At 39.3% G+C, this 21905-nt stretch overlaps 1 protein-coding gene across 6 annotated transcripts in view; it reads right to left on the bottom strand.

The window, feature by feature from the left end:
- Window positions 1-18263: 18263 nt before the first annotated feature.
- SFSWAP (splicing factor SWAP) overlaps window positions 18264-21905 on the bottom strand; it is a 120052-nt gene continuing 116410 nt past the window's right edge. For all 6 annotated transcript variants that reach the window (XM_072600756.1, XM_072600755.1, XM_072600757.1 and 3 more), the window contains 2 exons: window positions 19421-19493; window positions 18264-18691 (listed from right to left, as the gene is read on the bottom strand). In XM_072600756.1, the coding sequence (XP_072456857.1) occupies window positions 18626-18691; window positions 19421-19493 (139 nt within the window). In that variant the 3' untranslated portion in view covers window positions 18264-18625. The remainder of the gene's footprint in view (window positions 18692-19420; window positions 19494-21905) is intronic.

The raw sequence follows: 21905 nt of genomic DNA, 5'->3' as shown, positions 1-21905 counted from the left end.
TATTCTATACATATTTATGAGGGGGTCTGTGAGTAGAGGGGCTATATATATTTATAAATATATAGGTAGTATATGAATAGTAAATAGTATTTATATAGTGCTGTAAGATTTGCAAAGCATATCACAAATATAATCTCTGTTAATCCTTGGAAAAACCCTGGTACATAGGTGGTATTATTATCTCCATTTTACAGATGAGGAAACTGAGTCAGATAGAGGTGTGGCCAGGGTCACATGGCAAGTAAGTAAGTATATGAGGCTGGATTTGAACTAAGGTCTTCCTGACTCTAGGTGGGAGGATCTATCCACCGCATTAACTAGCTAGAAGAATATACCAAGCATTGGTCGGGGCCCTTCCATCAGCCCCAAGTATTCTGTGACTGATGGAATGTATTCGCTGTTCTCAAGACCTGATGGAATCTGTCAATCAATTCCCGTTATCTGCTCAGCTCTGCCCATATCTGCCTCTCAATAGCCCACATCTTTCACTAGGTGGAACTCCTATCTACTGTTCTGGGAAAATGCCCCTTCCCCACCCTCCCCTCCAGTCCTTCGAGCCCAGCCTTCCCTTCCAGTTCCTCGGTGAGATTGTCCAGAAAGAGCAAATATTTCTAAGCTTCAACAAAATCTCTGGCACCTAGAAATGTTATTTAAGGAGGAATCAATTCCAGTTGAGAGGATTCAAATTTACCTCTTGGTATTTGAGGAGAAGAATTAAAAATGCAGAATTGTCCGGGAGACAAGATCCAAGTATCCCAGCCCCAGGTTCCATGTTCAATCCAGCATTAAATCTTCCGGTTTTCTCCCAGCTGGCCCCGAGGCCCGTTACTTATCTGAGTTATCTCACCCAGCTGTCTCTAGGAAGTTCTGAGACAACCTATTCATCAGAGAAGCCTTCACTTGGCAGAGAAAAAATTGCCTGCTCTCTGTAGAGGAGTCCAGCCCCCTGCACTCAGCTCCCAGTTCGCCTACCAGCCCACTCCACACTCTTTTTCTCCTATCTGTGGGGCAGGCAGGGGGCTGCAGTGGATAGAATACTGGAGCTGGAGTCAGGAGGGACAGGGTTCGAGTCAATAGGCATTTATTAGCCACCTGTTATGTTCTTGTACCAGGGACCCAAAGACAGAAAGAAAAGATGCTACCCTAAGGGGACTTACATTCTGCTGGGGGAAATAATAATATTAATAAGAGCTAGTATTGATTACTGCATCTACTCTGTGCCAGGCATTGTTCTAAACGCTTTAAAAATGATTATCTTATTTGATCCTCACAACAACCTGGGAGGTAGGAGGTATCATTATCCCCATTTTACAGATGAGGAAACTGAGGCAGATACATAATGGGTTAAAGTGACTTGCCCAGGGTCATACAGTTAGGAAATTTCTGTCCCTCTGTGCCTGGGATGCTCTTCCCCCTCACTTCTGACTCAAGAATTGGGAGCAAATCCTACCTTCTGCAGAAGGACTTTCCTTGTCTCCCTATCTCTTCCCCACTCTGAGATGATTTCTCATCTACTCTGTACATTTTTGTAGTCATGCCTGACCCGGTTTCCTTCTCCAGCTCATTTTACAGATGAGGAAACTGAGGCAAACAGGGTGAAGTGACTTGCTCAGAGTCACATAACTAGTAAATGTCTGAGGCTGGATTTGAACTTGGGAAGATGAGTCTTCTTGACTCTAGGCTTGGCACTCTATCCACTGTGCCACCTAGCTGCCCTACTTTGTATATAACTTAATTAGTTACATGTTTTATCTCCTATTAGGATGTAATGGAGGACTGTGGGTTGGGTTTGTGTGTGTGTGTGTGTGTGTGTGTGTGTGTGTGTGCCTTTTTTTTGGTGTCCTTAGCACTTATTCCAGAGTCTGCCACAAAGTCATTATTTGCTGACCGACCAAATCACTGGTCTGGTTCATATTGGCTCATTCACATCTCACTGAGCAGAAGAGACCCAGAGTTGAAAAGCAACTTAGAGGCTACTCAGTCCAACTCCTTCATTTTACAGATGAGGAAACTGAGGTCCAGAGAGACAAAATAATTTGCCTGAGATCATACAGGTAGTAAGTTTCAGAGCTGGGATTTGAACTTAGGTCCTGGATTCCATATTGAATATTATTTTTATATCAAACCCTGGGATGGTTTTATTGGATTGGTCATCATGGCTATCGTCAACCTGAGCTGTCTCAGGTTGTAGGAGGGAACCGATGAAAGAGAGGCTTAGAAGCCTGGGACCACCTCATTCCTTGTTCTGTATTCTCAGTGACTTAGAGCAGAGCCTAGCATATAGTATGTACATGATAAATACTTTTTGAATTGAATTCTACTGCATCACCTACCTTGGTCCTGAAGAAAAGATGAGAAGGTGTACTTTGCAGAGTTGGGACACTGTGGTGTGTTGTTGTTTGATCATTTTTCCGTCATGTCTGACTTTGTGTGACCTCATTTGGGGTTTTCTTGGCAAAAATACTGGAATGGTTTGTCATTTTCTTCTCTAGCTCTAGATGAGGAAATGGAGGCAAGCAGGATTAAGTGACTTACCCAGGGTCACACAGCTAGTAAATGTCTGAGACTGGATTCATACTCAGAAAGATGAGTCTTTCTGACTCTAGACCCATGGCTCTATTCATTGTGCGTCTAGCTGCCATACTGTGGGTGTGCAATATTGTATATGCTGACAAACTTGGTTGATATTTTAGTTTTAATAAACTCGCCCCCCTCCTTTTATTCCTTGCTTTGGGATGAGTTATAGGGTTGGGGAAGAGGGAGAGATACTCTTAAAAATACAGGTAATATGAAAACAAAAACTATCCATTAACAATAAAATTATATCCTGTTTGTGATTCCCTGCTTTCCATATTGGTTTCTTCCATACCACCAGCACACCTGGGCCTCCATCACCATTTTAAAGGTATCACATTCAAAGATACCTCCAGGTCCACTCCCTTCCCGTCATAGATCAGAAACTAAGACACAAGTTTGCATTCACAGAATCATGAATCAAGCAGGGGCTGGGGTGGGATGGAGAACTAGCTCAATTGCCCGGCCCCTTGTTTTATAAATGAGAAAACAGAGACCCAGGGAAGGTAACAGACTCGTCTTAGAGGAAGCATCAGTCAGATCAAGTCAACAAATATTGATTGTGAAGCTTCTAGGTGGCAGACACTCTACTGAGTGCTGGGAATACATCTACAAGCCAAAAAGCAAAATTGGAACTCAGGTCCTCTGCATGACTTTGATAGCCTGGACGGTAATAATTCCCAGAGGGTTGACTCTCTGGTCGTCACTAGTCTGCACGGCACCAAACCCAAAGGTAACAAGAGCCCAGCAAGCCCAGGGACGATAGGTTGGGCAACGTCTGAAGGAGGAGTTTCTTGATTCTGGCCTCAAGTCTTCTCCAAATTCTGGCAGTATCTCTATCATTTCTATTGACCCAGAACTGGGACCGTTTTTTTTACCATCATAGTCCACTATTCAAATTTTGCCAGCTTTCAAGAAGGGAAATTTTAGCCTCAGGCAGAGAAGAGTATGAACATTTCTTACCTTTGTTTATAATCGATATGGAAGAGTTATTTTTGTGCAGTAACAAGAAAGAAGTCTCTCTTCAGGATCAAACAATCTCTTACATCAACAATGAAAACAACCAAAGAACCACTTCCCTTCACAGCCCCAACGGTGACACCCTTCTCATCTCATCTCCCCTAGACCTCAGCAAAGTTCTCCGGGGAGACCGTCACCCTCCTGATTCCAAATCTGGCCCTTATTGGAAAAAACTAACAATCTGCTTCCAAGGATGGAGGAGGCTCAGGCCGAGAGAAGGCAGGGCTATTCTTTCTGGGAAATGGCAGCTGTGGCCCAAGAAGCAAAAAGGATGAGAAGTCACAGGATCAGGGTTAACAAGGATTTATTAAGTTCCTACTGTTGTGCTAAGCACTGGGGTGATATCATGTGTAAAATAATATTATGCACAATTACCTATCATATAAGTATATATTATGTATATGTGCTATATACAATATATAAAAATAATCCATAACAAATATGTCACACACAATGCACACAAATACATTTATATACACATGTATACAATATCTGTTGCTGCTGTTGAGTCTTCAGTCATGCCTGACTCTCCATAACCCCATTTGGGGTTCTCTTGGCAGAGACATTGGACTGGTTTGCCCTTTCCTTCTCTAGTTCATTTTATAGGTGAGGAAACTGAGGCAAACAGAATGAAGTGACTTGTCCAGGTTCACAGAGCTAGTGTCTGAGGCCAGATTTGAACTAAGGAAGATGAGTCTTCTTGACTCCAAGTCCAGAACTCTATCTACATTGCCACCTAGTTGCCCTGTATACAATATATACATACATACACAATGCATGTTTATATACACGTGCATGTATATATATAATATGCCTTATAATGCTGTATATTGTATCTTATATTTATATAACACACCAACATATTGTACACATTACACGTATGCATATGTATGTATACATATTTCTATATGCCTCACATTACATATGTATATGCTTATGGACATGTAAATGTAGCATACATCACATCACATGCATGTGTACTCATGTGATACTTATATACATGTACACGAACACATGCATGTATACATGTATACACACATGTAAAGATATACATGTAACACATTTATAGAAACATATCAACATTATTTTATATTACATTATACATTGCATGTATCCATATGTATATGTAATATATACTTATATTTATAGAATATATTGTATATGTTACATATGCATACTACATACAACATATTGTATAGGTCACATACATATGTTACATATAGAACATGTTGCATATTTACATATACACATGATATGCATCACACATACAATATACATATATGGTATATATTGTTCATGTTACATATACATATATGTATGTATTTATGTAATATAGAGATTATATTATAATTATATATTATATACACACACAAATAGATAATTATGCCCTTAGAACCTGGTGAGATATTGGAGACACCAAGGTCATCTGCATTCCAAGCCATCACCAGTCACTCTGATTTTTGTTCTGCCACTAGACTTCAAAGACGCTGGAATGAGAGAGTGAGGTTGATGATGATGTGCAACTCTGCCTTACTTAAATCTAATTCATGAGCAAGTCAAGGCATCGTTCATTGATCCTCTTTGAAAACAAAGATGAACACTGCAATAATATTAGTCTGTACGGTCAATAGATGCCCACTTGGATTCCACTTCCGTGCTACCATATTTGGTGCAGCTAGGAACATTTGGATATATATGAGAACTTTTTTTTTTGCCACTGACTTACTTAAGATATATGCCCAATGTTGAAGGTCCATTTTTTCAAGAAGATGGGACTGAGAGGTGGATGGAACTCCTCCTTCAATCAGTAAGCATTTTTCTCCTTAATCTTGTGGTATCTCTCCCCCATTTCCCACTCTCAGATGGTTCAGTTTGGCTTATCTCTTTCAGATGTCACTGATGATGGATCAGCCATCACATCTGTCCTGATCATTTAGCACCCTTGCATGGAGTTCATCTGAGCCAGGTGATCTGAATTTATCAAGGGCAGCCAAAATGGAAGCAAGGCCAAGCGCTGTTTATTATGCAGGGTTTCATCATGTCAGACTCTTCGTGACCCCATTTGGGGTTTTCTTGGCAGAGGGACAGGAATGGTTTGCCATTGTTATCTTTTCTCTGTCTCTTTACTTGTATTAGGATCAATTCCCTTTAAGTCATTTGTGTTTTGTCTCTTTCAGTCTAAGGTTATTCTCCTTTATATGGAAAACAGAAACAAAATAATTCTTGAGCAGTTTTCTTCGTTTGTCCAATAGCATTATCCCATTCACTCTCAACTAAAAAGCCTTTTCCTTTTTTCATCCTCTCCTGTCTTCCAATATAGCTAAAAAAATACCTTTTTATTGTCTTTAGCTTTTCTCTCCAGTTCATTCTGAATTTTATTATTCCTGACAAAATTTTTATAGGAATGTGCCATGAATATATTTATCTTCCTTGTTGCTTTGGCAGATTAGGTGAAGCAGCGGATAGAGTGCCAGGCCTGAAATCAGGAAGATGAGTCTTTGTGAGTTCAAATCCAGCCTCGATACTTACTGGCTGTGTGACTCTGGGCCAGTCCCTTCACCATATTTGCTTCGGTTCCTCATCTGTAAAATGAGCTAGAGAAGGAAATGGCAGATCCTTCGAGCATCTTTGCCAAGAAAACCCCAAATGGGGCCATGAAGAATTGGACACAACTGAAATCTCTGAGTAGCAACAGTACTTGGTCTTGCTTCCATCTTCTCTACACTTCTTTTTTCTTTTTTTTAAAAAAAATTATTATTCATTTATTTTAACATTCATTTAAAAAATTGAGTTCTGAATTCTCTCCTTCGCTCCTGTCCTTCTCAGACCTATTGAGAAAGGAAGAAATCATAATACATGTGAAATCATGCGAAACATAGTTTCATATTAGTTATCTTGCAAAAAAAGCAAGAAAAATAAAGTGAAAAAAAAATTTCAGTCTTCACTTAGACTCTGTCAGTTCTTTTTCTGAGCGTGGAGGGCATTTTTAACCATAAGTCCTTTAGTATTGACTTGGATCATTGCATTGATCAGAATAGATAAGTCATTCACGGTTGATCATCATTATAACGTTACTGTACACAGTGATCAGGAGGAGAAGTGAGGCCCTCTCTCACTCAAAGCAAAGTCAAGTGCAAGTCATGTCACCATTTCTCTGATGGCACGTTCTTCTTCGGCAATGAAGGACAAACACAACAAGCAGTGATCTCTCAGTTCTTCTCACTTCCTTTTGCATCAGTTCATACTTGCCATGTTTTTCTGAATTGCCCCCCTCCAGCCTCTATCATTTTTTATAGCACAATAGTACTCCACCACAATCATATGCTACAACTTGTTCAGCCTTTCCCCAATTGATGAGCACTCCCTTCAATTTCCAAGTCTTTGCCACTGCCAAAAGAGGTGCTTTAAATATTTTTGTACTTACACGTACTTTTCCTTTGATCTCTTTGGGATGCAGACCTAGAGATGGTATCAATAAGTTAAAGTGTATGCACAGCTTTACAGTCTTTTGGGCATAGTTCCAGATTGTTCTCCAGAATGGTTGGGCCAGTTTCACTACTCTATCAACAATTCATTAATGTACTTATTTTCCTCATCCCTTCCAGCATCTGTCATTTCTGAGAGGTATGAGGTGGTACTTTAAAGTTGTTTTAATTTGCCTTCCTCTAATAAATAGTGATTTAGGGCATTTTTCATATGACTATTGATAACTTTGAGTTCTTCTGAAAATTGCCTGTCCATATCCTTTGACCATTTGTCAGTTGGGGAATGGCTCTTATTTTTATAAATTTGAGTCAGTTCCCTATATTTTTGAGAAATGAGGCTTTTGTCCAAGAAAATTGCTGTGAAAAAATTTTTATGTTACTTTATTGTCTATGGTACCTTTTAGCAAAATGTCATTTCCCCAATTATGTTTTTCAAATAGGATTATTTTTGCTTTTTGCTTTGTCCGAGATCATGATTGCCAGCCTGTCCTGCCCTCTTCACTTCAGCTGAACCTAATAGACTGACTCCAGTCCTTCATTTCACCTTTTGAGTTGTATGCTTCTTTTAAAAATCTAAGTTGGTGGGTGAATTCCCTGAGCATCATTAGACACCATCCCCCTCCCCTTGCCTCCAAGTTAAGGGACTTGCTCAGGGTCACACAGCTAATAAGTGTCTAAGGCTGGATTTGAACTCAGGTTCTCCTGACTCCAGGTTGGGTGCTCTATCCATTGTGCCACCTAGTTGCCCCCAGATAATTCTCTTTGGACAATTCTCATTTTTGCCCCCTCAATGGAATTTTTTCTGTTTGTGTCTTCAGAATTTCATTCTTGAGAATCTCTCATCCCTCCTGAATTTGAGATGCCTAAGGGATATCCAGTTCAAGATTTTTAAAAGGTAGTTTGGTGATGAAAATCTGAACCTCAGGAGACACTGGAGGGTTGGATGTATTTGGATCTGACCATCATCTGAAGGTGAATTAATAATTGTACCCATGGGAGCTAATAGGATCAACCAAGTGAAGCAACATGGAGAATACTGAGCTTTGGTGGACACCCATGGTTAATGGCTGTGATATGGATAAAGATCCAGCAAGAGTCTTGGAAAAAGTGGTAAGAAAGGGAGAAATAGGAGAGATTATTGACCTGAAAACCTGAAAAAGAGAGAGTTTGATGGAGAAGAGGGGAGGAGCAGAGGTATGACCATCTCATTACCCTGCTTAACAAACTCCAATGGCTCCCCATTTCCACCTCAAGGTCAAGCGTTGGACTTGCACTCAACTGGTTGTGTGGATCACCAAGAGCCTTTGTTGGCATCTTCAAATAGAAGCAGAGCCCTAGGGGCAGCAGGGCAAGAGACAGGAAGGTCAAGCTTGGTAAGTGTCCATTGCTGTCTTCAACACCTCCTCCTGCCCCTCCACGCTTCCTGTGCCTGAGCCTATCAAAGCTGAGGCTGCAGTGGAGATCACATCTGTGAATGAAGCAGATGAGAGGACTGATGAAAAGCATCTGTGGATGGTAGGTGTTCCTGAAGTCACAATTCAATTAGCAGGCAAAGGGAGTCAAGGACATTGTCAATATTTACTGAATGAGAAAGTCTCCTAGGAGGTCACCTTTAAGACTGCTATCTAGGAGAGAGTTGAGCAAAAACAGGAGTTCGTGGTGGTGGTGCAAATGGGAAAATGAAAAAAGCCATTGTGAACCACCCTCTTCCAAGGGTGAGTGACTTGCCCAAGGTAATAAGTGGCAAAGACAAGGATTGCTTTGTGGTCCCATCTGTCCTCCAGAACCAGGGCTAGTTGAGGAATTGGATCTGAGCTCAAGTAGCTCTTTGAGTGGTTTTTGATTCTCTACTGTCTCCTGGTTCTGCGTCATGCCACATCAGTCCGTATAAGTCATCCAGGTGTCTCTGGATTCCGCACAGTCATCTTTCCTTAGAGCACAATGATGCTCCGTTACATTCCCATATACAGTTTGTGCCATCCATGGATGTCCATCCACTTGGATTCCGGTTCCCTGCTGTCATATTAGATGCAGCTAGGAACATTAGGAGGGCATTTAGGTGACGCAGTGAGTAGAGAACCAGTCCTGGGTTCAAATCTGACCTCAGATACTTTCTAGCTCTATGACACTGAGCAAATCACTTCACCTGTCTGCCTTTGTTTCTTTATTTGTAAAACAAGGATCAAAGCAGAACCTCCCAGGAACTGTCGCAAGGACTCAATTAGACAGTAATTGTAAAGAGTTTAGCACAGTGCTTGGCACATAGTAAGTGACATATAAATGTTACCTGCTATTACTACCATCTGACTTCTCAAAGAGTTTGTGTTAGGTGACCTTTAAGGACCTTTCCAGCCCCAGATCACAAGGGTTTTTCCAAGATACTTAGAAATTGCCTAGGGTGTCTCATATGTTTTAGATCAGTTTAACAAATACCAGTTTACACCTACACAGTGATTTATAGTTCACAAGGAATTTTCCTTATAACCTAGTGAGGTAGGTGGTGTGACTTTTTTTCTTTTTAATTGTTCACATTTTAGAGGTGAGGGATCAATACTTCTGGAGGTGCACTGAATTGTCTGAGGTTAGGCACCTTGGTGAGTGTCAGAGCTGAGATCCCATCCCAGGTCTTCAAGGATTTGGAAGCATAAGACTTGAGTGTGTCAGTCCAGTTTTGCTACTAACTGGAAAGGCATTAGTCACTGTTCCTTTATAGGACTCACTTTCCTCCTCTATAAAATTAGAGGCATAGACTAAATCCATCAATCAAACCAATCAATCAATCAACAAACATTTATTAAGCACCTACCACATGTCAGACACTGTGCTAAGTCTTGGGGATACACAAACAGGCAAAGGACAGCCCCTGCACTCAAAGAGTTTACAAACTAATGGGGGAGATAATATGAAAATAAACATATACAAGGCAAACTATGTACATGATATATAGGAAATAATTAGCAGTGAGAGAAGGCACTGGAATTAAATTAAAAGGGGTGGGGAAAAGCTTCCACTAAAAGATGAGATGTTTGTTAGATTTAGAGGAAGCCAGGGAAGTCAGTAAATAAGTGGAGAGAAGGGAGAATCTTTTAAGAGCTGTAAGGGTTCTTCCAGTTTTAACATGCTTTAAAAAGTTTTTTTCCCTTCATTCTTTCATATTTTATGTTACCAAGAATATACAATATATGGAAGTCAACCTAAGAACACAAACACTCTCAACCTTACAAGGAGGTAAAGAAAGTTCCTTATGAACGGTAAATCACTATGTATAGACTGTCACTTATTAAACTGACCCTTCATGCCAACACATATCAGACACCAGAGTTAAGGCAATTTCTATATATCTTAGAAAAAACCCTTATAATTAGGGCTATCTGAATACAATTGCTAAATGTTCCTTACAGGAAAAAAAAAAAGACCTAAATAAATGGAGAAATCATAATTGCTCAAGAGTAGGCAAAGCCAATATAATAAAAATGACAGTATTTCCTAAACTAACTTATTCATTAATTTCCTAAATTTACTTACTCATTGCCATACCAATCTAACTTTCAAAAGATGACTTTTAGAGCTGGAAAAAATATTTACCTAGAGATCTAGTTACATTACATTGAAAAGTTTCTGTACAATTAAAACCAATGTAGCCAAGATTAGAAGGAAAGCAAAAAATTGGGGAAAAAATTTTATAGACAGTTTCTTGGATAAAGGTTTCATATCTCAAATATACAGAGAATTTTGCCAGTTTATAAGAATATGAGTCATTCCCCAATTGATAAATGGTCAAAGGATATGAACAGGAAGTTTTTGGATGATGAAACCAAAGCTATCTATAGTCATACGAAAAAGTGCTCTAAATTATTATTGATTAGAGAAATGCAAATTGAAACTGCTTTGAGATATCTCACACCTATCAGATTGGCTAAAATGATAGAAGAGGAAAATGATAAATGTTGGAGGGGATGTGGTTACACTATTCGTGGAAGTGTGTACTTATCTAACCATTTGGGAGAGCAAACTGGAATTATGTTCAACAAATTATAAAACTGTTGTATGGTTTTTTACCCAGCAATCTCTCAAGGTGATCAGGGAAAAAGGAAAAGAACCTAAGTGTTCTAAAACATTTACAGCAAAGGACTGGAAATTGAGGGGATGTCCGTAAAAAAAATGGAATGGAATACTACTATGTTCTAAGAAATGATGAGCAGGTTGGTTGCATGAAATAATGAAGTGAAATAAGCAGAACAAGGAGAATATTGTATACAGTAACAGTGATATTGTTTGAAGGATAACTACGAATGGCTAAAGCTATTCCAAGTGTTACAGATATGCAAACCAGCTAACGGATCTATGAAGGAAGATACTATCCAACTTTAGAGAAAGAACTGATCTGCATAGTAAGATTTTACGTATCTCTTTGTCAAGGGATGACCTTCTCTAGTATGCAGTTGGGAGGAAGGAGACAGTTTGAAACTTAAAGCGTAACCAAAAATGAATTAAATTTAAAAACTAGGTTGATTAGTGGAACAGATTAGGCACACATTTAGAAGCAGTCCAACACAGTAGCACTGTGTTCAGTAAACCCAAAGACCTCAGCTACTGAGGGTAGGAATTCTCTATTTTACAAAACTTCTAGGAAAACTGGAAAACAATTTGTTGGAAATTATGTTTAGATTAACATGTTACACTACATATCAAGAGAAGCTCCAAAAAGATACATGACAAGCACAAAAGGTCATGTCATAAACAAGTTCAAGGATTTAGGAATGAAATAATTTTCTTTACTAAGGCTGGGGAAAATAAATGGACATTTTGTATACATAGAATTGGAAAGGTTTTTTTGCACAAACAAAATCAACCCAGTTAAAATTAGAATGTAGGTTAATTGGGGGTAGGGTTGATTTTGATAAAGGTCTCACGTCCAAGACATATAAAGTAACTGATTCAAACACAGAAGAATCACGGCCATTCATCAAAAGATTCTCAAAGGAAATCCAATCTATCCCTACCTAGCCTTATGAAAAGGCTATGATTATGAAAAAAAATGTTCTAAATCTCTAATATAACAGAAAAATGCCAATTAAAACAATTCAGACCTAACAGATTGGCAAAAATGACAAAAATAAAGGATAGGGATAACTGCTAGAGGGACTTTGGGAAAGCAAAAAAATAGTAAAAAAATAGCAAAAATTGTAAAAACAAAAAATAGTACACTGATGTGTACTATTATCGGCCCTATATGTTAGCCAAGCCATTCTAGAAACAATTTTGAAATATACCCCACAAAAATCACTAAACTGTACATACGCTTGGGACCACTTGTCCCATACTCCAAAGATATCAAAGAAAGAGGAAAAGGACCCATATATACAAAAATATTTATAGTAGATCTTTTTATTATAGCAAAGAACTAGAAACAAAGGATATCCATCAACTGGGGAATGGCTGTATAAATTATGTTAAATAATTGTAATGGCATATTATCGGGCCATAAGAAATGAGGAAGGGTACTATTTCAGAGAAATCTGGCCTTATACGGACTGACGCAGAGTGAAGTGAAACCAAGAAAACAATTAGTGAGGACAATATAAAAAATGACACCAATATTGCCAAGAAAAATATCTTTAAGAAACTTAAGAATTCTGATCAATCCAGTGATCAACCAGAACTCCAGAGAAATGGAGACATCTATCACCAACATCTTCACTGAGGGATGGCAGACTCAAAGTACAGAATGAGACATGCATCTTTGAATATGGCAAACAGGGATTTTTGTTTGACTTGGTTACAAGGATTGTATCAAAAAAAGGTCATTGATGTTTTAAAACAATACACAGAAAATAAGTTCAGAAGTCAACATAAACTTTGACAGTTGCATTGAATTTATTATATACTTAAAAATCAAATTAACAGAAATTTGCAATTTTTACACATATTTTAAAAAATCTTTGTATATGGAAATGTTCATCTTTTGGTATGTTTGTTAAGTACAGAATAAAAAATGACGTTAAACATTCTATTTTTCACTTTGACTCCCAAATAAATATATTTCTCTCCCTGCCTTAGACCAGTAAGCCATGCATGTCTTACAGCAGCACAACTAACATATTAATTGAATCTGACAGCATAAGTAATATTTCATACCCACATTCCCTCAACTTCTGCAAAGAAAAGAGCGAGGGGAGTTTTTTCATTTCTTCTCAAGGGCCAAGCTTAGTTAATACAATATGGCTCCACTTCCTTTACAGAACAACACTGGAAAGGCCCAGGAAGAAGCAAACAAGACACTACATAAGGAACAGAAGTTTGCGCTGCGTTATGCCACTGTTTTCTGTCAAGTGTACTTTTGAGAGCTGAGGAAGAGGGAGTTCAACACTCAGTTTTCTGTAGTTGTGTCTAAAAACAGAAACACCAACTCGAAAATACAGGAGGTAGTAATTGCTAGATACTTCAAGAAAGCTAGTTATTGCTATGATGAAAAATAGCACGGTGCAGGGGAAAAAGCCATCCCTCTGGAGTTGGAAGACCTGGGTCAAATCTTGCCTCTGATGCTTTTGAACCATTACAAATCATCTTAGACAAGTGATTTCTTCCTAGGTCTCAGTTTAACTATTGGTAAAATGAAAGGTTTAGACTAGATGCTAAGGTCATATCCAACTCCAAAATTATGTTCCTAATAGTGTTGAGCACATAGTAGCATTTCACGCTTTTTTCCATCCACCCATTCCATCCCATTTAGACATCCTGTGATTTCCCACTTAGAAATGAATTCCGGTTCACAGAAAGTTGAGTCGCAAGGAAATGCAGTGGCTTTCTAGTCCCACCTGGACTCAAAAAGGAATTCCCTCCCATCCCTGGCAGCTCATTCTATCTTTGAATAGCTTTTATTGTTAAGAAGTTTTTTCCTTACAAGGTTCCTATAACAACTCGTACTTATACAGTCACTCAAAGTTTAGGATACGCTTTTCTCACAGTATCCTTGTCAGGATGATAGTGCCAACAATATTCACCCCCTCATTTTACAGATGAGGATTGAAGTCTAGGAACAGGGGAAAGGAAGTGCCCAAGGTCACACAGCTGATAAGTAATGGAGCCAGCCAAGCCTTCAGACTCCAAACCCAGTGCTCTTTTGCCCATACTCCTCTGCCAGACAAGCCACTGGACTAGAGGCTGCCATTTACAATGTCACATTTGACATACAGACAAATATGACCAGGGGTTTGCTTTCTTTTGTAAGGATTTTAAACGCCATTAACGTTGACAGTCTGACAGAAGCAAGCTGGTAGCAATGTTTACTTGGTACTTTTACCCCTTCTTCTAATATTAGCACTCTTTATCACTGCAGAACCTCATTTCTATACTTGATAACCAAAAAAAATCTAACACCTTTGCTCTGTCTTAATGGACTGAATGCCAGAAGCCACTGGGATGGGCAGGAAATTATTCCTAGGGCTGGAAAGCAGACAGTACAGATGGATGGGCTGGGGGGGAGGCCCCTTAATGTTAAGGCTTTGATCTTACTGTACCCCACGTGGCTGATGAAACCTGTTTCTATATAAGCCCTGCTGGTTTGTGCAACTGCAGGGCTGCCAATCCCTCTACTGCCAAAGAGAAAAGATGCATTCAAATTGTACTTACTAATAAAAGCATCAACTAGAATTCATGGTGGAGATCAATATTTTTTCTCTCTTGAAGTAATAAAAACAGTCACTGTTTCTAGATGCATTTTTATAAACAAAGTAGTCACATTGAGTGTTTTTTTTTTTAGCTCTGAAAAAAAAAATTCATTTCTCCAGTTTGGGTTTTTCTCTCACTGGATCCTCAAAAACCAGTTGGTGTGTCCACTAAGATTATCTAGGTGTACAACATATAGAATCAAGATTGGAGGAATTTGCTTTTCCCAGAGTTTGTTAGCTCTGAGATAAAGGTCCTACACTGTAGGGAGCCCAGGAAAGGAGGTAGAGCCCTTTTGGACTACAGGCATATTTATAGCGCAAATCTTGTAGAGCAAGCAGGGTGGAAGTGGGGCTTTGGGACATTTCAGACATTAGGTTCTGGCATATTTACAGGACATATGGTTCAGGATGACCATATATTCAGCCTACAGTGATTCTGACACTAAAATCTTCTGAGTATAACTAGAATATTGAAAAAAAATTGATTTAAAAGGTCAGTAACTGGAGAACTTCAGTAGAAGAAATAGAAAAGTCCACTCACCTTTACTTTCAAAGTGATAATGAAGGAAGAGAACACATTTCAAGGATTTTGTTCAAATGCTTTATTTCAGGATTCTGACTCACATTTTCCTAATCTGTCTTGACTGATTAATGGGACTGCATTGAAAGCAACTTCACATATTCAAAATAGGTTGAGGGCACACTGCTAGCTGTTTATGAAGATAACACCTTTCCCTACTTAAAAATTACAGTACTTCTCAGATGGGGAAATTCAATTTGACTTTCCTGGATTTAAAATTATGAGGGGCTGGTGACCTCACTCTTAATAGTGGTAAATACACTGGACGAGGCTGCTTTAAATGCATCCTACAGCTGTCAAGGGAAGTTTTCCCTTATCTCAAATATACTTACCTTTTTATAGATTGCATTCTGTCCCCATCCCCTTCCCAGAGCAGGCTGTGACTTGCATCTTGCAAGGACTTAATAAATACTTGTTGGATTGCACTGGGAAGATCAAGAGGGAGTTTATTTTCAATTAAGAGGATACATACTTCATACTTGCAAGTTAACCAAAATTCTCAATGGCATGAGTCAAAACAGAACTGATTGAAGGTGCTTGAGCTTAGCTGGACCAACAAAAGAGCAAACTTCATTCAATTCATTAAATAATTACAGAATGCCTACTAACGAAGTTAAATCCTAGGTTCCCAAATAAAAATTACAAGATACTTTTGTCAAGTCACAAACCGATAAAGAGCTTTCTGGATTCTTTAAATGAAGGGCTATTTGCAACCAAGGAGGGAAGTATTCTCTCTTGCTCTGACATTTGCTTGCCTATCTTAATCTGGAAACAGCTGAGAGATGGATCCTTTGAAAGTTCAAAGATTTATCCACTTTCCCAGGTCTGAGTTGCTAACTGTATGCAGAAAGGCTGGGGGCAACCATCAGTGGGGAGGTGGCTCCTGGAAATACCTCCATTGGGGTCATCTTGGATAGAAACTTTCTGAGGCTAACCAAATAACTTTGCCACAACAGGAATCCCCTCTTGGGGCCTTAGCAACACCTTTCGGTTTTGGTCCCGAATGACCCAAACCATTTACCTACAAACACCGTGTCATGAGTTATTTACCATGCTAAGCAGAAAAAGAGATTCACTTCTTTCCTCTTCCTCATTTTCCTTCTTTTTTTTCCTCATCTTAGTCCCTTGTTTTATTCTAGTTTTTCTTTTTTCCCCCACCTACTTTATCTAAGGAAACACCACTGAAAAGCTCTCCTGACCACCAACTTCTTTTCCAGCAGCACGCATAAACTGCATTTCCTCCTTAGCTTTTACCATGCAACAAAAAAATGTGGTTATCTGGGGACATGCCTAGTCACTTACAAGAGGGAATAGGAAAGGGACCCATACAGGACATCCCCTAGGCACAGATGGACATATCTTGGGCACCAAGAGCGTACTGAAGGGAGATATAATTCAGATAGAACAGCCACTTTTCATAAGAACACATCAACGTGGTTTGTTATGCTTCTATATGTCCCCAAATAGGAAAATATAAAATGCCTGCTGTGCTCTTTGTGATCTATGGGTAATCAGGTTTCAGGAGACTGCTCCCAACTCCCCTGTGTTGTAAACTCTGTGGGCACACAATAACCATCTAAACACTACATTTCACTACTCTAATGACGCTATCCTTGAGGAGTTCTGACCCTGCTGGTTCAGTGAGGATGACTAAATCAGACTCAGCATGAAAGCTGTCATAACGCTTTACCCGTGCTAGAGATGGCTTTGTACAAACAGGACAAACAAATGTCAAACAGGACCTGACAAGAAGCACTGGGAAAACAATGGCAATCAATACTGGGGAGTAACTTGGAAATTGCCAAAAATTAAAAAAAAATCCAACCAATCTCTTCAGTATTTTTTCCTTAATGCCTAAGAAGTTATATGAACCCCTAAGCAGCGACCTCCTAGAGCTGAACTAGTAAAACAACTGGACTAGTTAATTTTGTACCAACGTAATTGTTGCCTGTTTCTCTATCTAGGAGGTTTTATTTCTGGTTAATGATCCCAGCCTTTCCTTGTGGAGGGAAAAACAGCAACATGAAAACATTTTAGAACATCTTCTCTGTGACCAACAGCAATCTGTTATAGATGTGTGTGCACAAAATCATTAACTTTCAGAATACTTCTCCTGTTTGAAAGTAACTGTCAATTCCTGCCAGCCAGGTGGGCCTAGCCCTTGTGCTTGAGGCCCCACACAAGGCTCACTCCTGCATGGCAGACCTCTGAGCAACTCCTCTCCAACAGTCACTCTCTCCCTTAGTCGCCTACTGCCCAGGATTTAGTTTCTTGTTTCATGGGAATACATCTTGTGTTTCCAACTAGAGAGTTAGCTCCTTAAGGCAGGGACAGGTCGCACTTTTAGACAAGGTTGGTGGTTAAAAAATGCCCTTTGAACACAACTGAGGAAAGAAGGAAAAAAAAAACCTTATAAGAAGGTTGGAGGGATCTGATTTAGGCAGAGAACTTCCTCACCGGGTGTGGTAAGACTTCTTATCTTGGGACTGAAGCGGATAAGACAGAAAGTCACCTAACTGCTTATGAGAATTTGAGGTTGAGTTTTGCCTTGAAGCAAAAGGAGAGGCTACATCTTAAATTAAGCACTGGAACTATTTTGGAAAATAAAGTCTAATTGGATGAAATGAAACTGTTAACATGCTAAAAAAAAATTTTTGAAGCAACTTTGGGTTTTTATCAGTATTACAAGAAAACTACCAGGAAAAGCTCAAAATATGCTCTCTTTACTACTTATACAACAGATGGTAAACAACTTAAAAAGCATATAGGTTGTTTGGTAAAACAAATCTGTCATGAATTAGGGGGAGGTGGGGGAGAGGGTGGTAATTTAACTAATGGACTGACTAAATAATGACAGCAGACAGTAAAATGGTAAAAATAAAATCACCACCCCCAAAATGAAGAAACTGCCAAAAAGTTGCTAGCTAGAAAAGGTGTTTTTCTCCCATTTTATTTGGTAATACATTTTCACAGAAACATGATATTATTTACAAATATACAGATAAGAGACTGCTGGTCAAAAATCTTAAACTGAAGAGGTCATCAAAAATCAATTTACAAAAACCTTCAATTGTCCAAGGGAGATCCAGGGTGTAAAATTCTGGCAGCGCTTGTGAGGATGGGGTTGGACAGAAATAAGGTTTTTCTGATCTTCCAATTCCAATAACCTCCTACAAAAGGAAGCTGAGGACCAAATGCCCAGAGTTCTCTGATCCACAGCTGCAATGAGGCAATGGAGACTGTTTGCACAATCTCCTCCCTTGTGTTCCCCCAAGGAACGGGCAGTTCACCGGGTCTCAGGAGGCACTAGTTTGTATGTTTTTGGAAGCGGCAAGCATTGCTCTCACTTTGGCCATTAGATCCTGTCAAAAAGAAGAGAAGGTTGAGAACTTTTTCATTAGGTTTCCATTAAAATGAGACATATCTGTATCCACGTAGTGAATAATCCATGTAATGAAAAGATTTCTGAAAATGCCAGGGGCACAAACACAAAACAGGGCTTTCTCTAAGTGACAATCACAACCGTGAACTAACAGAGTGGTGCACCAGTTTACACAAGAAAGAAATAGGAAATGGGGTCCTAGTTAACACTGACTAGCTCTCTACAGAATTCTGCATTGGTGAAATCAAGCTCAGAATTCAAAAAGGGGTCATGGAGGAAAGCAGAGGCTACAGAAAGATATAATCCATACACTCTGTGGAAAATGAGGAACCTTTGGGCTAGACACTGTACCATTTGTATAAAATCAGGTATATGCAGTCTGAATCAAAAATTTACCTTCTCAATTCTCCCTGCCTTGCAAAATTGGTTCTAAAATTAAAGTGCTGCACTGGCTAGATAAAAAGGTTTTGTACATATAAAAGAAAGGTGCTAAAGAATTAATACTGTATCTCTCATTTTTATTACTGTGGACGAACTTGGTGTAATCTCAGTATCCAGGTCATCAGCCAAGTGCACCTTTATTATTTGCTGAGAACCCTGTAATTAAGGTGTATAAACAAACTTTTAAGTGAAAAGATGGGAAGGGCACAGAGATAAATTCACAATGCAATGACAAGATGTTTTCTGGTTGAAATAGTTGGAATCTTACCTGAGTTATTTTGCTTTGCACTGAAGACACAATTGCTGAAGAGATCTGACCATCTTTTTCCTGAGAAACTCCCCTAATGGAAAGATTAATGAAGACATATTAAAAGTATACTAAAAGCAACACTTTCCTGGGAAAATTAAAGACTGAGATAAATTAATAACTAAGACTTCTGGAAGAAAAACCTAAACCAAAATCCATCCATTAGATGGAAAAAAAACCCCATTAACATTTATGAACAAGACATCTAATTTTTTGTAAAAATAAGGCTATCAGTTTAATTTTAGATGGACTGTGGCTGATAAAGCATACCAATTCCAACATGTCACCCAAGGGTGGGGTGTGAAAAGAGGTTTCTATTCCTTCTAAGAAAATTAAAGGCTAACACAACAAACTCAAAATAGCACATCACATCATATCAGCATTTTAATAACTAAGTCTTCGTTAACATACAAAAGAGGCAGGCACTGCTTTCAAAATCTGGCATTAAGGGTCTGCCACTTTATGCAGCACCATGCCCATAGACTTCCAGCAGGAAGCCCTACATGTTTTCTCTTAATTTCTGGTTGAGCTCTGACTGGCAATGCTTCCTTGCAGTGGAAATCTCTTGATCTCTTCTCCCAGTACGCAAGGATTTGGAAATAAATATATTTGTAAAAGTTTATAACAATTTGAAGGAACTCTTCAGTGTGTCGTAGGGTAAATAAATTAATCTTTTGCTACTGCAAATGTTTCCAAATTTTCAACGTGGTATTTCTATGCATGCAATTATTTGTAGTTTGATGATGATACATATTATGTAAACTTATATAACAAAAAAGAATGTCTTGATTTTAAAAAAGGGAAGTGAACAGACTCTAACCTATGGGCTACAAATCTCTGCAGTGATTAGCACAGGGCCTGGCCCGTAGCAGGCACCATGGAAATGTTAGCTGTTGCTGCTACAGCTATCACTGCCATCATCACCACCTGCAATCCAGTCCAATCTTTCCCTAACCTCAGGCTAGGCCCAGATCTCTGTCTATTGGCAGTGCCTATCCGGCTACAGGTCAGTCTGGGGGATGACCTTTTTTCATCTACTTTTTTGTTTCAGTGTGGGTGGAGAGAGGCTCAACTCAATGGGGAAGTTTTATAGCTTGCAGCAACTGTACAATATAGGCTGCATATGACCGTTCAGAAAAGCTCATCATCAACAAGAGACTTTTCTGTGGAACCTGCAGGGCAAGTCTTCCATAACACTGATGTACACCTTCTTGGAGTAAGTCTCTTTGTTCTATACTTGCTTCATATTGATAATACTCAGTAGGTCACTGAACACAGTGAAATCTCTAATTCTGTCAAAATCATGAATCACTGACATATTTGAGTGGCAGGTGCCTTGTTAAACAGGACCTGAAGACTGAATTTTGTTGTATCCAAACAAATGCTTAAAAAGAAATCAACCAACAATAGTGGAACCATAGATCCTCTGTCTTCCAGTCAACGGGGTGAACAACTAGAGGCATGGCCTGCTGCAGGAATTGTGAAGGCCTTGGCGTTCACTTCTCAGATTTTCAAGCAAACCTTCAGTGTTGGCATGGACTATCCTCATAAAGCTTGACACAGAGGTGAAAAAGCAGGCACATGAGTTGCTAATCTCTTCAGCCTCTCCCATCTAATTCCTTTTTGGTAAAACATCTGTCTGCCATATTTTCCCTCCTTTTCTTTGAACACATCTTGAAAACAGAACTCCAAAGTGCCTTTCACCCTATGTCACCTTTAGTGCAAATCTCTTGTGTGTGAAACAGAGTGCAACTGCTTCTTTTGACCACCGCCATGTCCTGATGGTAAAGGCTGAAGCAGCATTTTATCCGCATCACTGTTAAGCATAGACAAACATGGCAGACCTGATGCACTGTAGACATCCTTTACACTACAAATGCTCTCAGGATGCTTCAGTTATCAGGATACCAAGTCAGGCTCTAGACAGCCTGGATTTTTCCTTAACTGTTTCCCCCAGTTCTCTGTGGTCTTCTTGGTTTGGTTTCTGTAATGTTTGACAAAAGAGTTAGCCCTGCCCTCTTTCTCCTGGACAAGAACATTTTTTTCCTGGTTGAGGAAGTCTTCGTCTCTTCACTGTGACACTATTTTCCATCAATTAAACTTTTTTAAGAAATGGCAATAAATGTCTACCTTTTCTTCATTCCCTATTTTTCACAGATAACAGTTTGCATTCATGTAGCACTTTAAGAAGTGCAAAGTGCTTTACAAATACCATCTTACTTGAGCTCCACAACAACTCTGAGAGTCAGGTGCTATGGATACCTGGAATGTGCAGCAGAGGTGAAGGGACCTGCCAAGGTCACATGGTAGGAGGGGTCCGAGGAGACTTCCTGACTCTAGGTCTGGCTCTTCACTGTCACTCTAGCTACCTCTGGAACAGCCAACCACAGTTAACATCATCTTCTTACCTTGATCCTTTCTTCCGATGCTGTTTACACTGGCCTTT

The sequence above is a fragment of the Notamacropus eugenii genome, chromosome 4 (assembly GCF_028372415.1).
Source record: "Notamacropus eugenii isolate mMacEug1 chromosome 4, mMacEug1.pri_v2, whole genome shotgun sequence".
NCBI lineage: Eukaryota > Metazoa > Chordata > Mammalia > Diprotodontia > Macropodidae > Notamacropus > Notamacropus eugenii.
This window is presented reverse-complemented; position numbering and strand designations above follow the sequence as displayed.